General features: G+C 45.0%; 1 protein-coding gene across 3 annotated transcripts in view; it reads left to right on the top strand.

The window, feature by feature from the left end:
* The first annotated feature begins 7,472 nt into the window (after nucleotides 1-7,472).
* LOC100196103 (DENN domain-containing protein 2D) overlaps nucleotides 7,473-22,427 on the top strand; it is a 36,260-nt gene continuing 21,305 nt past the window's right edge. Inside the window, exons 1-4 of one of the 3 annotated variants that reach the window (XM_045696041.2) lie at nucleotides 7,473-7,724; nucleotides 17,089-17,161; nucleotides 17,454-17,540; nucleotides 17,664-17,768. In XM_045696041.2, the coding sequence (XP_045551997.1) occupies nucleotides 7,635-7,724; nucleotides 17,089-17,161; nucleotides 17,454-17,540; nucleotides 17,664-17,768 (355 nt within the window). In that variant the 5' untranslated portion in view covers nucleotides 7,473-7,634. Of the gene's footprint in view, nucleotides 7,725-10,085; nucleotides 10,455-17,088; nucleotides 17,162-17,453; nucleotides 17,541-17,663; nucleotides 17,769-22,427 lie in introns of those variants that run through there. The other 2 variants (XM_014146082.3, XM_045696042.2) reach the window with 2 other exon arrangements.

The raw sequence follows: 22,427 nt of genomic DNA, 5'->3' as shown, positions 1-22,427 counted from the left end.
GACTCACTGCGAGCTCACAGAATAAGGCTATGGGCAACTGAGCAAAAATGGAGGAAAACTAAACTTCCGGAGGACCCATCATCCTTCTACTCCCTCTTTTCTACCTTCTCTTTGTCTATATCCGCTGTTAAACCCACTTTCTATCACTCTAAATGTCAAGCTTTTGCCTCTAACCCTAGCAAATTCTTTTACACCTTCTCCTCCCTTCTTAATCCCCCCATCATTTGACGGGGCCATGTACTGTCAAATCTTGGGTGAGAACCTCCTTCCCTCAGCCAAGGCACTGAAAATGGGTCGTGGATGGGTATTCCAGCATGACAATGACCCAAAACACACGGCCAAGGCAACAAAGGAGTGGCTCAAGAAGAAGCACATTAAGGTCCTGGAGTGGCCTAGCCAGTCTCCAGACCTTAATCCCATAGAAAATCTGTGGAGGGAGCTGAAGGTTCGAGTTGCCAAACGTCAGCCTCGAAACCTTAATGACTTGGAGAAGATCTGTAAAGATGATAGCGACAAAATCCCTCCTGAGATGTGTGCAAACCTGGTGGCCAACTACAAGAAACGTCTGACCTCTGTGATTGCCAACAAGGGTTTTGCCACCAAGTACTAAGTCATGTTTTGCAGAGGGGTCAAATACTTATTTCCCTCATTAAAATGCAAATCAATTTATAACATTTTTGACATGCGTTTTTCTGGATTTATTTGTTGTTATTCTGTCTCTCCCTGTTCATATAAACCTACCATTAAAGTTATTGTCACAGAAGTTGTCATGAAGAGAAGAGGACCAAGGCGCAGAGGGATTGTGGACACTCATGTTTATTAAATAAAACACGTAAAGCATCCACTTGAAAAAAACAATAAACAGTACTTACAACAGCAACAGTCTTGCAGGCACATACAATGCAGTGCAAGGACAACCACCCACAACCCCAAAGAAAAACACACACACACCTATATAGGACTTCCAATCAAAGGCAACTCAACACACCTGCCTTCAATTGGAAGTCCCAATCACCAACACAACATTTAACAAACACAAACCACCTGCCACATCCTGACCAAGACTAACACAATTACGCCCTCTGCTGGTCAGGACGTGACAGTACCCCCCGCCCCCTCAAGGTGCAGACCCCGGGATGCACCTAAAAAAAGAAAAACACAAGAAAATCCCCAATACCCCAACAAACAATAACCCCTAAACAATAAGGGAGGGAAGGGAGGGTGGCTGCCGTCACCGACGGCACTGTTCTACACCCTCCCTCCACAACCCACCTATCCTGGAGGTGGCTCAGGTGCAGGACGTGGACCTTGCTCCACCTTTGGCGTCGCCCACTTCGGTGACGCTGCTAGCTGCGCTGGGCAGACGGGCCACTTGGGCTGACCCTGGCAGACGGACCACTCGGGCTGGGCCGGAGGACAGGAGGGCCACTCGGGCTGGGCCGGAGGACAGGAGGGCCACTCGGGCTGGGCCGGAGGACAGGAGGGCCACTCGGGCTGGGCCGGAGGACAGGAGGGCCACTCGGGCTGGGCAGGAGGGCCACTCGGGCTGGGCCGGAGGGCAGGAGGGCCACTCGGGCTGGGCCGGAGGGCAGGAGGACCACTCGGGCTGGGCTGGAGGGCAGGAGGACCACTCGGGCTGATCCTGACTGACGGGGCACTCTGGCAGCCCCGGACTGTCGGGCCACTCTGGCAGTTCCGGGCAGTCGGGCCACTCTGGCAGTTCCGGGCAGTCGGGCCACTCTGGCATCTCCGGGCAGACGGGCCACTCTGGCATCTCCGGGCAGACGGGCCACTCTGGCGGCTCCTGACTAGCGGGCGGCTCTGGCGGCTCCTGACTAGCGGGCGGCTCTGGCGGCTCCTGACTGGAGGGCGGCTCTGGCGGCTCCTGACTGGCGGGCGGCTCTGGCGACTCCTGACTGGCGGGCGGCTCTGGCGACTCCTGACTGGCGGGTGGCTCTGGCGACTTACGACTGGCGGGCGGCTCTGGCGGCTCCTGACTGGCGGGCGGCTCTGGTGACTCCTGACTGGCGGGCGGCTCTGGCGACTCCTGACTGGCGGGTGGCTCTGGCGACTTACGACTGGCGGGCGGCTCTGGCGACTTACGACTGGCGGGCGGCTCTGGCGACTCCTGTCTGGCGGGCAGCTCTGGCGACTTACGACTGGCGGGCAGCTCTGGCGACTTACGACTGGCGGGCAGCTCTGGCGACTTACGACTGGCGGGCAGCTCTGGCGACTTACGACTGGCGGGCAGCTCTGGCGACTTACGACTGGCGGGCAGCTCTGGCGACTTACGACTGGCGGGCAGCTCTGGCGACTTACAACTGGCGGGCAGCTCTGGCGACTTACGACTGGCGGGCAGCTCTGGCGACTTACGACTGGCGGGCAGCTCTGGCGACTTACGACTGGCGGGCAGCTCTGGCGACTTACGACTGGCGGGCAGCTCTGGTGACTTATGACTGGCGGCAGCTCTGGTGACTCTTGACTGGCGGGCAGCTCTGGTGACTGTTGACTGGCGAGGCTGGGCTGATGCACTAGACTCCTGATGCGTGGGGCTGGTACTGGACGTGCCAGCCTGGAGACACGCACCTCAATGCTAGTGCGTTTAGCAGGAAACACTGGACCGTAGAGGCGCACTGGCGGTCTTGAGCGCAGGGTTGGCATCACCCTTTCAGGCTCGATGCTCACACTCCCCTGGCACATGCGGGGCGCTGGTACTGCGCTTACCGGCCTGAAAATGCCAGGCCTCACCACAGCACCTACCTCAAAGCAGGGGACCTGTACAGTGTGTTTTCTTCCAAAAAGGGTACGGGGAGCTGGCCTGGGGCTCCAATCTCGCCCCGCCAAACAGCCCTTGTGCCCCCCCCCAAAATATTATTGGGGCTGCCTCTCGGGTTCCCTTAGCTCCCTTAACTTGTCCTCCCAGAATCGTCTTTCATCCTGCCATGTCCATTCATCCACCCTGTTCTCCTGTGGCTTCCTCCTCTTCCGCTGCTTGGTCCTTTGGAGGTGGGGGGGTTCTGTCACAGAAGTTGTCATGGAGAGAAGAGGACCAAGGCGCAGCGGGATTGTGGACACTCATGTTTATTAAATAAAACACGTAAAGCATCCACTTGAAAAAAAACAATAAACATTACTTACAACAGCAACAGTCTTGCAGGCACATACAATGCAGTGCAAGGACAACCACCCACAACCCCAAAGAAAAACACACACACACCTATATAGGACTTCCAATCAAAGGCAACTCAACACACCTGCCTTCAATTGGAAGTCCTAATCACCAACACAACATTTAACAAACACAAACCACCTGCCACATCCTGACCAAGACTAACACAATTACGCCCTCTGCTGGTCAGGATGTGACAATTATAGACTGATCATTTCTTTGTAAGTGGGCAAACGTACAAAATCAGCAGGGGATCAAATACTTTTTTCCCCCACTGTATATTAAAAAGGGACATTTCACCCTGGCTCTGCCATGACATACAGTCATTACTATATTAAAACACTATGCTTTTTTCATAAACATCAAAACCACAAGCTAGAATGAGCCCATTTTCATTTCACTGGTAGAATCGGGAAGTTTCGACCTGTGTATTCGGCTGCTCATAGTGAACCACAAAGTCCAGCATTCATAGCGAATGCAGATGCCACCTGCTAGGTGGATGGTGCGTGCCCACAAACACAGTAATCTCAGAACTTCTCTAGGCAAGATTTTATTTTTGAATGTTTGTTTTTTACTAATGTTTGTCATCATGCCCATGTGGTGTTCTGTGTCTGGCTGTGTTAATTAAAAACAAGAGCAAAAATGAGTTATCTTTCACCGTTCTACCTAGCAGAGATTTATCCCGATGCTGCCAGTGGCTTGCGGCTATCAAGAATGATGCTTACGGTGACCAAAGATTATCAGAGGGATTTTCAGGCTGAACATTTAGACACCACCTGAGAAGTGATGGGATACCATTGTTTTTTTCCTTCACAACAAAACATAAGATTAGCTAGCATGCTAACCTAGCTGGACTAGGTAAATTAGCTAGCTAGCTAACGTTAAAGTCTTGTATTGAGCTCTGAAAGCCATCAGCTAAATCATATAGCTAGCTAGCTATCTTTTGGATACACACTGTCAATCAATGTCCACTATGCCATGGTAGTCACTGCTAGACTGGTACCTTCAGCAGAGTGAACATTTTTGTTTGTTCATTCTATCTTTGACTAATGTTAGCTAACGTAAGCTAGCTAACATTAGAGTAGCTCAATCTGGTAGCAATCTATTCCACCCTTATATGCAAAACACCCTGTTCCTAAAAATTGAATTGTCACTAGTTAACTCACTCTCTGTTTATGTGTTGGTAGCAATGATGCATTTGTATAAATTGTCTATGGTTGGTTAGTTGGTTTTCAGCTGGCTAGCAATCTTGCTGTCAATTTAGTGATGCTAGCTAACAGCAAGCTGAAAATATTGAAATGTCCATGTTAGGTGTGCTAAGCTAGCCAGTCTAATAAAGATCGATACAATTACTGGGATGGTTAAATTGTGTATTGTTGTGAGTTTTGTTGTAGGTGCTACAGCATCTGATTACACCAGCATGTGCTTCCAACTCTTGCCTCTGCAGGTGAAGGTAAGTTGGCAAAAATATTTACAAGCTGATGGCTAAGATAGCAACATTTACAGTAAGCATGGAATAAACATGAATTGGGTAGTGTTTTTATGGGTTTGTGTTATGGAGTTACAGGTGGCTAGATGTAGCCTGAGGAAACACAGAGTACTTTCCAGACCATGTAATAGATTTAGTTTACCTTTTCTCTTTGTAAAACTCAGGTTATCTGGAGTCCTTCCACAGTGCCCTGCTGAAAAATACTCCAACGCGGCAAAATTTTTGTTACACGAGCATGAGGGAGGGGATACGCACCTTGTGGTTATGGAGCACCACAAGATTGTGGGACAAAAATCAGCAAGGGACACTGAAAAGTATAAAATCAAGACTACAACAGTAATGACACAACCACCTCATTCTTCTCTGCAGATTCTCAAAATGTAATATAAAGATACGTCTACAAAAATCCCCTGCTAAGGGCTACTATTGACAGGAATGACCTGTCAAAGTCAATGGGCTAGGAAGGATTTCAGATAGGCATTTGAAATGAGGGGTGGGGTTTTGATTGTGCAGGGTTGTGCTTAGAGACAGTAAATGTATTGTTGTGTCTGAGAATGATTGAAATGTGCCATTTCTCCTCAATCTCCCATACACAACAACATATGATGAAGACAGCATCGCCAAGCTGTTGGTCGAAAATTCTCTGCGCTACATCAAACAGTACCTATCCTATAACTCTCAGTAATGGTTACCAAAAATCTTTGGTTAAATCACATTATCTGGTGTAATAATCTGTAGCTATGAGAACTGGTGATCAGCAGATGATGGGAGAGGTGGTCATGATGAAATTGCCATTCACAAAGAAAACAGAGTAAGAAAATACAGTATGATCAGTGTAGTAAAGTTCAGGGAATGCTTGTACAGCTGTGGCAGGAGTGTTGTCATGATCAAACTGTCATTCAGCTCCTCGAGTCATCTTCTGCCTGAAATCTAGAATAATGTCCAATCCATCGAGAGGGATACAGTTCATGGAATACAGCTACAATGACACACGCAGGCAAAGGAATTCTGTTTCTCTCCATCTAGAACCCACTCCAGGAAAAAATCCAGGCACCAAACAGTATTGTCTACAAGACAAAAAAATATAATAAATTATACTCTATTGTACAGTTTGAACGACAGTTGAACTGTGCCAGCATAACATCAACATTAGGGTAGAACAATATCTAGCCTAATAAAAAGAAATATGGCGTAACCCTCAACCTTTGCACAGTGACCAGACCGTACAAATGTACCTAGGTACACTACATGACCAAAAGCTCGTTGAACATCTCATTCCAAAATCATGGGCATTAATATGGAATTGGTCCCCCCTTTGCTGCTATAACAGCCTCCACTCTTCTGGGAAGGCTTTCCACAAGATGTTGGAACATTGATGAGTGTAGTTGCTTCCATTCAGCCACAAGAGCATTAGTGAGGTTGGGCACTGATGTTAGACGATTAGGCCTGGCTTGAAGTCAACGTTTCAATACACCCCAAAGGTGTTCGATGGGGTTGAGGTCAAATTTATTAATTTATTTACAAAGCCCTTCAGTCAAGGTCAAGGCTCTGTGCAGGCCAGTCAAATTCCTCCACACCGACCTCGACAAACCTTTCTGTATGGACCTCGCTTTGTGCATGGGGCATTGTCATGCTGAAACAGGAAAAGGCCTTCCCCAAACTGTTGCCACAGATGGAAGCACAGAATCTTCTAGAATGTCATTGTAACGTTAAGATTTCCCTTCACTGGAACTAAGGGGCCTTGCCCGAACCATGAATGATCCTCCTATTCCTCCTCCACCAAACCTTACAGTTGCACTATGCATTGGAGCAGGTAGTGTTCTCTTGGCATCTGCCAAACTCAGATTTGTCTGTCGGACTGCCAGATGGTGAAGCATGATTCATCACTACAGAGAGTCCAATTGCGGCGAGCTTTACACCACTCCAGCCGACGCTTGGCATTGCGCATGGTGATCTTAGGCTTGTGTGCGGCTGCTCAGCCATGGAAACCCATTTCATGAAGCTCCCGACGAACAGTTCTTGTGCTGACGTTGCTTCCAGAGGCAGTTTGGAACTCGGTAATGAGTGTTGCAATCTAAGACAGACTATTTTTATGCGCTTCAGCAGTCCCGTTTTGTGAGCTTGTGTGGCCTACCACTTTGCGGCTGAGCCATTGTTGCTCCTATATGTTTCCACTTCACAATAACAGCACTTACAGTTGACCGGTGCAGAAATTTGACGAATTGACTTGTTGGAAAGGTGGCATAGGATGCCATGTTGAAAGTAACTGAGCTCTTCAGTAAGGCCATTCTACTGCCAATGTGTGTCTATGGAGATTGCATGACTGTGTGATTTTATACACCTGTCAGCAACGTGTGTGGCTGAAATAGCTGAATCCACTCATTTGAAGGCGTGTCCACATACTTTTGTATATGTACTTTAGGTCCATAGAGGTGTGCTCAGGTGTTCCGCAAGGTTCTATTTTGGGCCCACTTTTGTTCAATTTGTATATAAACAACATTGGGGATCAGCGGATGTTAATTTTTATGCAGATGATACTGTTCTTTATTCAAGTGGTAGTAGTTTATCTTCAGCTTTTGAAAATGCCCAAAGAGCATTTAACATCATACAACAGAATCTGTATGATTTAAAGCTGGTTCTAAATTCAGGTAAAATAAATTGCATGGTATTTTCAAATGCCAGACATGTTACTAATCATGTCATTGCTACATTGGCTGGACATACTATAGAGCAAGTTAATGTGTACAAATATTTGGGTGTGTGGGTTGATGATAAGCTGAGCTTCACTGTGCATGTAGAGAACTTGATAAGGAAGCTCAAGCTGAGAATAGGTTTTTATTACCGGCATAAGACTTTTTTATTTTGAGGTCAGGAAGGAGCTGATACGATGTACATTACTGGCGGTTTTAGATTTTAGTGATGTTATATATATGTAGGCCTCAGCTACTACTCTGAGAGCACTTGATTCAGTGTATCATGCAGCCCTCAGAACCGTCTAAGACATCATTGGGATCTCTACAGAGCTGTTGGCTGGTCGTCATTGAATCTCTGTTCTTTTTTAGTCAGGTCGGTAAATGATATTCAATTACGGTCCCATTTTTCATTTGCTTCTAACAGTACAAAAATTAGAACAGGCCATGGTAGAAATAGTTTTAGTTACTTAGCTCCGTGGTCCTGGAATTCTCTCCTGAACATTTTAAAATTTGATGATCTAGTTTCGTTGGTGGAGTTTAAACACTTGATCGATGTACATATCATAGAAGAGTATAATTGTCTTTAGGCCAGCTGTATTTAGTCAAGACTTTTGTGTTTTTAACGTAAAATGTTTTTGTTGTACTCTTTGTGTGTTAATAGTTTTGTTTAATGTTGTGTTAGTGTATGTAAGTTGTTTTGTCTGAAACGTTGTTCCCCCTGCTGCTATTGGACCAGGTCTTCCTTGGAAAAGAGATGTTATCTCAATGAGAAAAACCTGTATAAATAAAGGTTAAAAAACATAATAATAAAAAAAAGGTAGCCAGACTATCTAGCTACACCCATGTCTATCAGGCATGCTTAGGCAAATATTTTTAGAGTTAAACTTGCTTATCAGTTTCAGATTTATAACAGTAAATTGTTGTATTATTGTTTCTCATCACTGTTACCTAGTAAGCCAATAATTGTTATTTACATCTGTTTGGAATCCTAGCTTGCGTAATGCCTATAATTATGTGAGGCTGAAATGCATTCACGGTCATAATCATAACCAATGTCAACCCTCGTCAATTATGTTACACATTTTCTAACAAGTTACAAACACGAGGCGTGGCGCACACGTTACCCTGGCGCCTGCTAACTAGCTAGCCAACTCCAGTCACGTGCTAATGTTTGCTGGTAAACCTAGCTTTAGGTGGCTGGTTGTAATGTTGTAGCTTGCTGTTTAGTAGTCATATCTAAAAAGAAAGGTTTTTTTAATCAACATTCAATAGATCTCAGATTGTAAAACCTCTTCTATTTTAGTCATAGATATGGCTACCTGTAGTTGTTTAGCTAACTTAGCTAGCAAGTTAGCTACCTAAGTTGCAAAGAGAAAAAAATAATTAGATTTCCCCCCCACTGTAACACAGTAGTATGTTAGCCAGCAATACACAATGTGCGGTTCAGTAAATAAACCAAAGTCAGCTAGCTAGCTAGCTAGGTGGCTTGCAGGAAAAACAATAAAAACAACACATTTTTCATACAGCAAAGGATTGTTATTAGTGTCCGCCTCGCTTTCAAAAAAGCCTGCCTTTGGGTAGAGACGGGGGCCAGAGCACGAAGCACCGCCCCACGCGAGTTGTAGTCTTTCAGAGACTGGAAAAAATTTGTCAGCTTGTATATTTAGAAATTAATCCGCTGATAGGAACATCACTGAAAGACATTCAATGGCTCTATCGAACAACAACAACCATATCGACACTCACAAAAAAATGTATAGTGCGATCAGTATCATCACATAGAGCCTTTGCTAAATGCCAGAAAGAAGGACTACATTTCTTTTCAGATCCCACCCCGTCAATACACCAGAAGCAGTCATAGGGTTTATCATTCAGTGCATGAAGCCCAGACCTGCCTACAGTATAGTTATTGCACACACACACACACACCTGTTTGATACTCTATCAGAATTGTCATGTGTCATTCCAACATACAACAGCTGAATGTTAAGAGATGTGCTTAGCTGAGATGCTTAGTCGATGTTGGCACGGGTTATGTAATATGAAGACACTTGGGCGAAAAGGATGCATTGTTTATGCATAGTGAAGCATACTTTGCTTGGAGTACTTCGGGCCAGTTTGCACCTGGTCACAGACCAATATTGTAGAGCCGCTCTCCTCCTCCCCACCACACCTTTGGGTTAGATTGGTGCCAGGAAACTGCTTCTTGGGAGTTGGTGGACATTGATCTTGTCATATACAGTAGAAGGAACACAACAACAACATGCAGATGACTGAGATAACAAATTGTAACACACTCTCATATAGAAGAGAACCAGTACGCGGTGCAGTTTAGTTTGTCTACAGCTACTTCCTGTAGCTTACCATTGACCTAAATGTTCATGAAGGACATTCTGCATTCATGTTGTAATCCATTTCACATAAAGTAGAGTGCTATGTGTAAAATGGATAGGGAAAGGTGTGTCCGAAATTATTAGGTTAGAGAAAGGGATAGCAACTTTCAGCACCATTACTTGGTTGTCGACGATATCCTGCGAAGGGAGGATAAGGGGTGAAATTGAGAGATTGGTGATACATCATACACATCTGTCTATGTATTATGCATACAGATGCATGTGCAATAGTCACAACTCATATTGAAAGAGGAAATTCCCCTGGGCTTGGGTTAAAGTGTAAAGTCTGTTTCTGCTAACTGAGGCGTGCATTGTACACACTGTCAACATGCACACTTCCTCATAGTGTAGGGCACCAGCAACCTTTTGGAACTGCTAAACATACAGAGACAAGGAGAGTACGAACAAAAGACTTCAAAGTGAAATAAAAATAAAGGAAATAAAAAATATAGGTTGAAAGTAAAGAGGTAAGGAAGGACAGAATTGAGAGAGAGTGAGAGAAAGTTATGGGGACTTCAACTTGACAGAATGGTCCGCTGCCATTTCCTCTAGCAGTGGTGTCTGCCTGGGTAGAGGTGAACGGAGTAGTTGACCTACAAACCGAACCAAGCAGTGGATTGTTCTATCAACCACAATTTGAGGACACGATCAGTGGATATACCTACAGATTGATTCTGATTGGGCAAGAGATTGCACCTTGGTGAGTACCGGTATGTTAGTCGGTCTGACCCATTTCAACTGTGTTCTACATGTGTTGAGTTCAAGGTTGCACTACGCAGCATTACCTGTGGGATTCTGGCCTAGGCCTATGATTAGAGGCACAGAAATAATGTTGCACCAGCCAAAGTAAAGCTAAATGGATATTGGTAAATACACTGTAAATGTAAGATAAATACCTGATAGAAAGAGAACAAAAACCTGAAAATAATCACTAAGTGTATAAACTATTGCACAGTTTGTGGGGTGTTATTAGATCAAGAGAAAGTGTATAGTGCATTCTGTTTTTAACAAATCTTGATCATTTTTGCCATAGCAGATTTCTTTAGAAACATCTCAATAGTTGTGTAAGAGGCACATTTAAAATATTTTGATATCTCACAATTTCCAGTCAATAAACATCACATGATGGGAAGGGAGAAGAAATGTGTGAGCTACTTGACAGGATGCTGGTGCTATCAAACAAACCCAATTTTACTTTTACTTCCTGTGGTTAGTGGTAACAGCACAACCACCGTGTTTGGTGACTTCCTCTTGTTATAACGAAATCAAGACATCAGACTTGCCATAAATACAGTCTTATTTGAGTACATTTTATCCATATGCTTTATTCAAAAATAACTATTTGTGCCACAGGTGGTTGTGACTGAAACACAAGGCTGTGCTTGTGTTTCTGTGCCCTCCATCGGTTTGGGCTACACTCTGCAATGCTGATGGGAAAGGGAAAGGGGGATACCTAGTCAGTTGTACAACTGAATGTATTCAACTGAAAAGTGCCTTCCGCATTTAACCCAATCCCTCTGAATCAGAAAGGTGTGGAGGGCTGCCTTAATCAACTTCCACGTCTTCGGCGCAGGGAACAACTCACTATATACAGCAAAACTGTACTACATTGCAGCCACTGTAAAAGCCCAATATATAGCCTTAATTGTTAGCTCAACTGAGTTAGCTTGTTGCATGTAAGCTTTTTATGAACACATATGATCAAATAATACAGTAAAAAGGTAGGTAATAATAAAATAATACATGACAGAACTGTAACGGTCATCGTATGTAATGGACCAAGGCGCAGCGGGTTGAGTGCTCATTTTAACGTTTATTAGAACACTGAAAAAACAAAAACAAGAAAGCAAACGAACAGTAATGCAGGCTACACAACTTCCCACCAATCCCATGACAAAAACACCCCTCTTAAATAAGACCTTCAATTAGAAGCAATGAAGAGCAGCTGCTTCCAATTGAAGGTCAACCCCATCAACCAAACATAGAAATAGAAAGACTAGAACATAGAAATATACTAACATACCATTAACCAAAACCCCGGAACACTCTAAACAAACACCCCTCTACATAAACACATATCCCAACAAACCCCGAACCACATAAAACAAACACGTCCTGCCATAACAAATAACCCCTTTACTGGTCAGAACGTGACAGTACCCCCCCCCCCCCAAAAGGTGCAGACCCCGGATGCACCTAAACAAAATAAAAAAAATAATAACACCCCCCCCCAAAAAAAAAAAATAATCCCAAACTAAAGGGAGGGAAGGGAGGGTGGCCACCGTCACCGACGGTTCTTGTGCTACACCCCCCCCCTCCCCAACCCACTTACTATGGAGGTGGATCAGGCGCTGGCCTTACTCCCCAACCTAACCTGTCCACCCCGCTAAATACCCATGAAATATTACCCCTTCCAAAGTCTCTGGGCTATGGCGCATCGCTGAAGACCTCGGGCTGATGTGCGTTGCTGGAGACCTCGGGCTGTAGGGCGACTCTGGCTGCACCGATTGCGGACTGTAGGGCGATTCTCGCTGCGCCGGCTCCGGACTGTAGGGCGATTCTCGCTGCGCCGGCTCCGGACTGTGGGCCGTCTCTCTCGGCTCCGGACTGTGGGCCGTCTCTCTCGGCTCCGGACTGTGGGCCGTCTCTCTCGGCTCCGGACTGTGGGCCGTCTCTCTCGGCTCCGGACTGTGGGCCGTCTCTCTCGGCTCCGGACTGTGGGCCGTCTCTCTCGGCTCCGGACTGTGGGCCGTCTCTCTCGGCTCCGGACTGTGGGCCGTCTCTCTCGGCTCCGGACTGTGGGCCGTCTCTCTCGGCTCCGGACTGTGGGCCGTCTCTCTCGGCTCCGGACTGTGGGCCGTCTCTCTCGGCTCCGGACTGTGGGCCGTCTCTGCTGGCTCCGGACTGTGGGCCGTCTCTGCTGGCTCCGGACTGTGGGCCGTCTCTGCTGGCTCCGGACTGTGGGCCGTCTCTGCTGGCTCCGGACTGTGGGCCGTCTCTCTATGGGGCACTGTCGCCGGAAGCTCTAGACGGGGCACTGTCGCCGGAAGCTCTGGACGAGGCACTGTCGCCGGAAGCTCTGGACGAGGCACTGTCGCCGGAAGCTCTGGACGAGGCACTGTCGCCGGAAGCTCTGGACGAGGCACTGTCGCCGGAAGCTCTGGACGAGGCACTGTCGCCGGAAGCTCTGGACGAGGCACTGTCGCCGGAAGCTCTGGACGAGGCACTGTCGCCGGAAGCTCTGGACGAGGCACTGTCGCCGGAAGCTCTGGACAAGGCACTGTCGCCGGAAGCTCTGGACAAGGCACTGTCGCCGGAAGCTCTGGACGGGGACTGCACACTGAAGGCCTGATGCATGGGGCTGGCTTAGGAAGCACCAGCCTAGGGACATGCACCACAGGGCTAGTGTGAGGAGCAGGAGCAGGACGAGCTGGACTGGGCTGACGCACTGGAGGCCTGGTGCGTGGGGCTTGTAGTGGAAGTACCAGACTGGAGACACGCACCCCAAGGCTAGTGCGAGGAGCGGGAACAGGACGTACTAGACTGGGCTGACGTACTGGAGGCCTGGTGCGTGGTGCTGGCTTTGGACACGCCAGACTGGAGACACGCACCTCAGGGCTAGTGCGAGGAGCGAGAACTGGATACACCGGGCCATGAGTAGGCACTGGAGGTCTGGAGCGTACCTCCTGCACAACCCGTCCTGGCTGGATGGTAATAGCAGCCCTGCACGAGCGGAGTGCTGGCACAGGGCGAACTGGGCTGTGCAGAGGCCTGATGGTTGCCGTGCGTAGAGCAGGCGTAGGGTAGCCTGGGCCTAGGAGGCGCACTGGTGGCCAGATGCGCTGCGCAGGCATCCTCCTTCCAGGCTGGATGCCCACTCTAGCACGGTACTTGCGAGGGGCTGGGATCGCTCGCACCGGACTGTGCGTGCGCATGGGCGAGATCGTGCCCACTTCCACATACTCCGGCGCTCTCCACTCCATACACTCCCCATAATAAACACAGGGAGTTGGCTTAGGGCTCACCCTTGGCCCAGCCAAACTACCCGTGTGCCCCCCAAAAAACATTATTGGGGGTGCCTCTCATGCTTCCTTCGTTGGGCCCGCTCTTCGCTCCACTTTCGCCGTTCCTCCCTCGCTGTCTCCACCTGTTTCCATGGCAGGGTCTTGTCCCCTGCCATTACCTCCTCCCATGTCCAAGATGTCCTCCACTCCCTTTTCTCCCTGGCCCAGAATCCTTCCTCCTCCTGGGCCCGCTGCTTGGTCCATTGGTGGTGGGAAGTTCTGTAACGGTCGTCGTATGTAATGGACCAAGGCGTAGCGGGTTGAGTGCTCATTTTAACGTTTATTAGAACACTGAAAAAACAAGAAAACGAACGAACGGTAATGCAGGCTACACACAGCTATGCAAAAACAACTTCCCACCAATCCCATGACAAAAACACCCTCTTAAATAAGACCTTCAATTAGAAGCAATGAAGAGCAGCTGCTTCCAATTGAAAGTCAACCCCATCAACCAAACATAGAAATAGAAAGACTAGAACATAGAAATATACTAACAGAACATTAACCAAAACCCTGGAACACTCTAAACAAACTCCCCTCTACATAAACACATATCCCAACAAACTCTGAACCACATAAAACAAACACCCCCTGCCACGTCCTGACCAAACTACAATAACAAATAACCCCTTTACTGGTCAGAATGTGACACAGAACAATATCGTGTTAGATGTGTGTCTTCTTTCCTAGTGTCCTAACATTACACAACCACGAGTTGCAGCATACAGCAAGCGCACAATATGTCAGGTTTGTTTAGATAAGCTTTCAAACCTAATCTTCAGTCAGATTACCAACAACTACCATTATTTAGGAGATGAGGTAAAAGAGAGAGAGCGAGAGAGTTAACACCAAGTCAGCTATTTTATTTGCCCTAATACACTTCAGTGGGTGAAAAGCAGGTGTTCATGATACTTAGTAACCTGTTATTGGGATAGTGAATGACATCGACACTGGGACTAGTAGGGGCTTGTCAGTTGGTGAACTCTGGTTAACTCTGCTTTTAGAAGGAGGGTAGTGTGTATGAGAACAGGACACAGAATCTGACCAAAGTTAATTTCACACAATCTGGAATCGCCCCAAATGTTGAGTCTGGGAATAGGTGCAGTACCTACAGTAGGCTACTGGTTAGATTCAAAGTGAACAGTGGACAGAGAGCCCCAGGGTGGGCGAATGTGTACAGGCCAATCCAGTCACTGAGAGTTCAGACACACAATGTCCAGCCCCCGAGTTCCCAGAGGCTTAAAATACCCCCTCAGTGTTTGCTCTTGCGAAGAGGGGTGGTCCTTGTCTTACACACAGTCACATTTCACTGGATAGGGGATCCCAAGAGGACAGCATGACCCAAATGTAGAATGTACGGTTAGGAGCAATTCCCTCTATATTCAGAAGAGCACAGATGCAGATTCTATACTGAACAAAAATGTAAACGCAACATGTAAAGTGTTGGTCCCATGTTTTATGAACTGAAATATGCACAAAAAGCTTATTTCTTTCAAAATGTGTGCACAAATTTGTTTACATCCTTGTTAGTGAGCATTTATCCTTTGCCAAGCTAATCCATCCACTTGACAGGTGTGACATATCAAGAAGCTGATTAAACAGCATGATCATTACACATGTGCACCTTGTGCTGGGGGCAATAAAGGCCACTCTAAAATGTGCAGTTTTGTCGCACAACACAATGCCACAGATGTCTCAAGTTGTGAGGGAGCGTTCAATTGGCATGCTGACTGCAGGAATGTCCACCAGAGCTGTTACCAGAAAATGTAATTTAATTTCTCTACCGTAAGCCACCTCCAACATACTTTTTGTGAATTTGGCAGTACGTCCTACCGGCCTCACAACCGCAGGCCACGTGTTACCACGCCAGCCCAGAAACTCCACATTTGGCTTCTTCACCTACGGGATCGTCTGAAACCGACCACCCAGACAGCCGATGAAACTGAGGAGTATTTCTGTCTGTAATAAAGCCAGTTTGTGGGGAAAAACTCATTCTGATTGGCCGGGTCTAGCTCCCCAGTAGGTGGGCATATGCCCTCCCAGTCATGTGAAATCCATAGATTAGGGGCTAATTAAAATATTTCAATTGACTGATTTCCTTATATAAACTGTAACTCAGTAAAAAATGTGACATTTTTTATTTATATTTTTGTTCAGTATAGTTATTGTTTTGACTTAGGTGTCAGTAAAAATAGACCTGGATCTATCATTGAAGTGAAGGGTTTGTGTGTTGGCATTCACACTCTATTAGCCTCCGATTTAGCACACAATTCAGAACCTTCAAATTATCACATTATGACAAAGATTAGGAAAAGACACTGAAGACTCTGTCCACTTGTTTATGATGTTATATAGGCCTACTGGGCCACTAAATATTCCATTACCATCACAGGGCATGCTACACCCTGTTCGATGAAAAAAGTGGTAGTGGAACCCAAACTGTCATTCTTAAGCTACAGCACACAACATTCCTACAATGTTTCCACAACCACACTAGTTTTGGAAATCCCAGACCTTGGACCAATGTAAGCTAGACAATGGCACAAGGTCTTGGGACGATGTCAGATTCTCATTTCAAAAGGAGAAAACATTTTGCAGGGACGGTCCTCTTCAGACAACTCTCAACAGATCACGAGTTTGGTTGAAACAGGTTTAAAATGCGGTGCTCATGTTTAGCTAGGGCAACAAGCAGATACGGCAGTGACGTCACCGGTGACGCACATCCCATTTCCGACTTGTCCTCTCTCTCCCAACTGACCCCGGAACTTAAACAGACATGTAAGTCGGAACATTGGGGGAGGCAACCCATCTGTCTAGAGACTACAACCAGGCCATAACGTTAGCGTCCCCTCCCAACGCTGTGGGGTTGTATCATCAGGGAGATTTCCCATGGGGCATTCCGTGTCCTGTCATTTTGGTCAGCTATAAATAGTCTAGCTAGATGCATTCCCATCCAGACCCATGATGTGCACATACAGTCTGTGTCTCTTGTACAGTACGGAAACTGACAGGCAGACTGATGGGAGAGCATGAATACTGGATAGTAGTGACACAGGGATGACCTTCTTCACGAGACAGGGAATCAGGTGCTTGAGGTCCAGGAGTGATGCTGCTATGACATTCAGGGACGGTATCCCGGACTACAATCAACAACCAAAAAAGTATCAATGCAAACAATCTTAAGTAGTTGAAGTTTGGATGTTGACATTTTAGTCATTCCTTTCAATTAATTGTATTTCTTTAAAAAGAAATCTAAACTATTTCTCCCCCTCTCTTCCAGACAAAGAGAGCTAGGATGGAGGGAGAGAGGCCTCATAGAAGAAGCTGGAGCTTTTCCTCTTTTTATCCCAAACGTGAGCATCCATGTCATCCTTCTATTCACTGGGCCAGGTGTTCAAAACAGGCAGATGGCACTTGCCTTGACAAAAATAATTTTTAACTGTCTTGACGGTGTGTCATTGTAATAATTTATGAAATAATATTTATTAATTTATTATAATATTATTTTAGCCAAGTTTATACATACAGTACTTCATCATTACTGTCCATTTTTCGAAACTGTGATTAAACATTCCTTCACAGAAGTTTGGTGTAATTCCAAAAGAGGTTGAAGTAAAACTTCTTGATGCTTAATGTCAATCCAAGGTAAACAGCTAACAGATGGCCAAGACACTGGATTTAGACGGAGAGGGCTGCAGTTCTACTCCTCGGTGCGCGAGGCCTCAAGAAACGGTGAGTGGCCATCACCTAAACATCTACCATCGCTCTCTCTTTCTCCTTCTCTCTCTGAACATGAACAGTGTTATACCGAACATGCAAGTAAAGGATGAATTGTTGTTGTTCTTCTTCTTCTAGAGAGGGTTCTAGAGGAGAGGGAGGAGGTTGATGCTCCTGTGACGGGCGCCTCAGGAGGACCCACCCATCTGGTCCAGCTGAGGCCGATGGCTGACCGGTTAAAGAGTAAACATACCTTACTATTCACCTAACTATTCTCAACATCATGGATGCTATGATCAAATCAAAGCAAATGTTATCTGTCATATGCTTCATAAACAACAGGTATAGACTAACAGTGAAATGCTTACTTCCTGGCCCTTCCCAACAATGCAGAGAGAGAAAAAAAGAAATAATAGAAAAACATAATAACACTATATACACAGGGTACCACTACCGAGTTGATCTGTAGGGATACGAGGTAATTGATGTAGATATGGACATATTGGTAGGGATAAAGTGATAGGCAACAGGATAGATAACAAACAGTAACAGCAGCGTATGTGATGAGTCAAAAGAGTTAGTGCTTAAAGGGTCAATGCAAATAGTTAAATAGTTAACCAGTAGCTACGCGGGCAAACTATTTAGCAGTCTTATGGCTTGGGTGTAGAAGCTGGTCAGGGTCCTGTTGGTTCCAGACTACATCGGTACCGCTTGCCGTGCAGTAGCAGAGGCAACAGTCTATGACTTGGGTGGCTGGAGACTTTGACAATTTTAAGGCCTTCGTCTGACACCGCCTGGTATAGCAGTTGTGGGTTGCAGGGAGTACAGCCCTAGTGATGTACTGGGCCGTATGTACTACCCTCTGTAGCGCTTTGCGGTCGGATGCTAAGCAGTTGCCATACCAAGCGGTGATGCAGCCAGTCACGATGCTCTCAATGGTGCAGCTGTAGAACGTTTTGAGGATCTGAAAGCCCATGCCAAATCTTTGCAGCCTCCTGATGGGGAAGATCTTGTGTTAAAAAGAGGAGATAGAGAGAGGGCAATTCATGGTGAGAACCATCATTATGGAACTATTAGTGGCATTTGATCATGTAGGCTACTACCAAAATACAAGCTACTACCAAAATAATAGTTCAAAATACAAGTTGGTAACATCTAGGAATGAGTTTGGAGACCTCATGTTGGTGTGTTCTTCAACTTCCTCTCACTTGCAATTCAGTCATAATTCACTGTTTTTATGTGCACTAGTAGGCCTACATAACTGTACTGAAAACAAGAAGTGTCACTTTATTTATGGCTGTGAACCAGTAATATTAGGCTATTCAAGGAAGAAAACTTAAAGAATAGGGATGAAATATGTTTTGTCTACTTTTCTTTAAAAGAAAACAACAGTGTAATTACTTGAATTATGAATAATTTGCACCTAAGGTCATGTGCTTGATGATTAGTCATTGTTTACCTGAGTAGGAGAAGCACACCTGTAAAAGTATAGAGGGGATTCGATTAAACTGGCCCGGGTTGCACTGGGTTATGGCCCATCACGTGACTGGGGCGAAACCGGTGAGGGAAGAGCGCCCTGCTCAAATTGAACAGTAATCTCTTTTCCATAAAATATATGTTTGAATTTTCAAAATAGTGAATCCCCTCATGAAAAGGCATGTGCAAGACAAACAGCTAACATGATGAGGGTCACATTCCCGACTCAGACGTTGCATGCATCAACCAATGCCACGTCATCGACTGTGCCATCGAGCACCAGATTGCTATAACATATGGGTCGTGCTCCCCTGCTGACACATACCATATCTTACAACGTCTGAATAAGTATTTTATGTAACAGCTAACCACATATGTTATAGCAATCTGGTGCCCAACGGCACAGTCAATGACGTGGCACGCAACCATTGGTTGATGCATTCCACATCAAAGCAGGGGAACGGGACCAACACGTGGTTAGCTGAAACGTAAAATACCTATCCAGGCTTTGTAAGATTTGGCATGTTTCAGCAACGCCTGGAAAGAGAAACGCGCCCGAAATCTTAGATAACATCCCAACATGAGGCTCCGTATATACCCATTTTATTAGGGCTTCACATGAAACCTATTTTTATTCTTAGAATATTTTTTTCTTGACAATGTCAACTACCTCATTACGCTACCCAAGAATAGTAAAGCCCCTTTTACTGGCTCAAATAGCCGACCAGTCAGCCTGTTACCAACCCTTAGTAAACTTCTGGAAAGAATTGTGTTTGACCAGATACAATGCTATTTTACAGTAAACAAATTGACAACATAATTTCAGCATGCTTATAGGGAAGGACACTCAACAAGCACAGCACTTACACAAATGACTGATGATTGGCTGAGAGAAATTGATGATAAAATGATTGTGGGGGCTGTCTTTTTAGACTTCAGTGCACCTTTTGACATTATTGATCATAGTCTACTGCTGGAAAAATGTATGCGTTATGGCTTTACACCCCCTGCTATAATGTGGATAAAGAGTTACTTGTCTAACAGAACACAGAGGGTTTTCTTTAATGGAACCCTGTCAAATATAATCCAGTTAGTCAGGAATTCCCCAGGTTAGCTGTTTAGGCCCCTTGCTTTTTTCAGTTTTTACTAACGACATGCCACTGACTGAGTAAAGCCAGAGTTTCTATGTATGCAAATGACTCAACACTATATACGTCAATTACTACAGCGACTGAAATGACTGCAACACTCAACAAAGAGCTGCAGTTAGTTTCAGAGTGGGTGGCAAGGAATAAGTTAGCCCTAACTATTTCTAAAACTACAAGCATTGTATTTGGAACAAAACCCTAAACCTCAACTAAATTTTGTAATAAATAATGTGGAAATTGAGCAAGTTGAGGTGACTAAACTGCTTGGAGTAACACTAGATTTCAAACTGTCATGGTCAAAACATATTGGTGCAGTAGTATCTAAGATGGGGAGAAGTTTGTCTCTAATAAAGCGATGCTCTGCCTTCTTAACAACACTATCAACAAGGCAGGTCCTACAGGCCCTAGTTTTGTCGCACCTTGACTACTGTTCAGTCGTGTGGTCAGGTGCAACAAAAAAGGACTTAGGACAATTGCAATTGGCTCAGAAAAGGGCAGCACGGCTGGCCCTTGGATGTACACAGAGAGCTAATATTAATAATATGCATGTCAATCTCTCCTGGCTGAAAGTGGAGGAGAGATTGACTTCATCACTACTTGTATTTATGAGAGGTATTGACATGTTGAATGCAGCGAGCTGTCTGTCTGAACTACTGGCACACAGCTCGGACACCCATGCATACCCCAAAATACATGCCACAAGAGGTCTCTTCACAGTCCCCAAGTCCAGAACAGACTATGGGAGACACACAGTACTACATAGAGCAATGACTACATGGAACACTATTTCCACATCAAGTAACTGACGCAAGCAGTAAAATTTGATTTAAAAAACAGATTAAAAAACACCTTATCGAACAGCGGGGACTGTGAAGCAACACAAACATTGGCACAGACACATGCATACACACACACACACACACACGATAACATACGCACTATACATACACATGGATTTAGAAATGTAGATATGTGGTAGTAGTGGAGTAGGAGCCTGAGAGCACACAGTGTATTGTGAAATCTGTGAATGTATTGTAATGTTTTAAAATGGTATAAACTGCCTTAATTTTGCTGGACCCCAGGAAGAGTAGCTGCTGCTTTGGCAGCAGCTAATGGGGATCCATAATAAATACAAATACAAACTCAAGCATAGATTGGTAACTTTTGTTCTAATTTGGCACACAAAAACTAGAGGCCATGCGTAACTTGGTCAAAAATAATGTCACTGTTATAAGCAGTCTCACTTAAACCCTCATATCCACGCCCCGTTTGACCTAGAGACTTCAAACTTTGTTTGTAGGTATCTTTCCTCATGCTGGCCAAATTTGCCATAATGGGACTTAATGAGGTCTGTCAGGATAGATTTTCGTCTTTATTGAAAAAATATATATATTTTTGAAAAATGTATTTTCATGGACCATATGTCCAAATATCTCCAAGTGGATTGGTTAAAAGATGGCTGAGTTATTTATAAATCAGGAAATCAGATTTTACGTGTCCATTTAATTCCTTTGTAATTCCACTGCATAATGGCCTATCAATTTGAAACTGTTTAGGGTCATCAAAGACATTACCATGATGAACCATGTTAGGTTTGGCATTGATGTCTTATAAAATAAGGAAACTATTAACAATTCACTTTTTTGATTATGCAATACTAATGCTTAAAATAATCATAAAAAATCTTCTCATGGACTAAAAGTCAGATTCACTCCAAATGTTGTATCATCACAATAGTCCCTAAAGAGTTTGAGAAAATAGTGTTACTGCATTCAAAGATGGCCACACTATATCAGTAGATTCATATTAGCACATACACTAATATGAAGAAAAAAAATACTTAAAAAAATCTTCTTCTCATGAACCATAGGACCAAATTACAGCATGGTACATGTCTTAACTTAGTTTGAGAAAATCTACGTGTTGGCTGAGTTATTGACAAATCCAAAATCTGATTTTATGTGTCCATTTAAACCACTATAAATCCACTCCACAGTGGCCTATCAACTTGAAACTTGTCATCGCTATCATGGATGTCCTTAAGATACATTTGGTATTGTGTCAAAAAACAAGGAAACTATTAACAACTCATTCTTCATCTGCAATCATCTTCTCCTCGTGAACCATAAGTCAGATTCACTTCAGATTTTGGATTTAGACTTATTACATCGTCTTTAATGGTTTTGAGAAAAAATTGTTGCAGCATTCAAATATGGCCACACTGTACCTATAGATGCACGTTAGCACATATGCTAATGCTAAAAAATACTTTAATCTT

Source organism: Salmo salar, chromosome 15 (genome assembly GCF_965601325.2).
Source record: "Salmo salar chromosome 15, fSalSal1, whole genome shotgun sequence".
NCBI lineage: Eukaryota > Metazoa > Chordata > Actinopteri > Salmoniformes > Salmonidae > Salmo > Salmo salar.
Note: the sequence above shows the minus strand (reverse complement) of the source record. Positions and strands in the feature narration are given on the sequence as shown.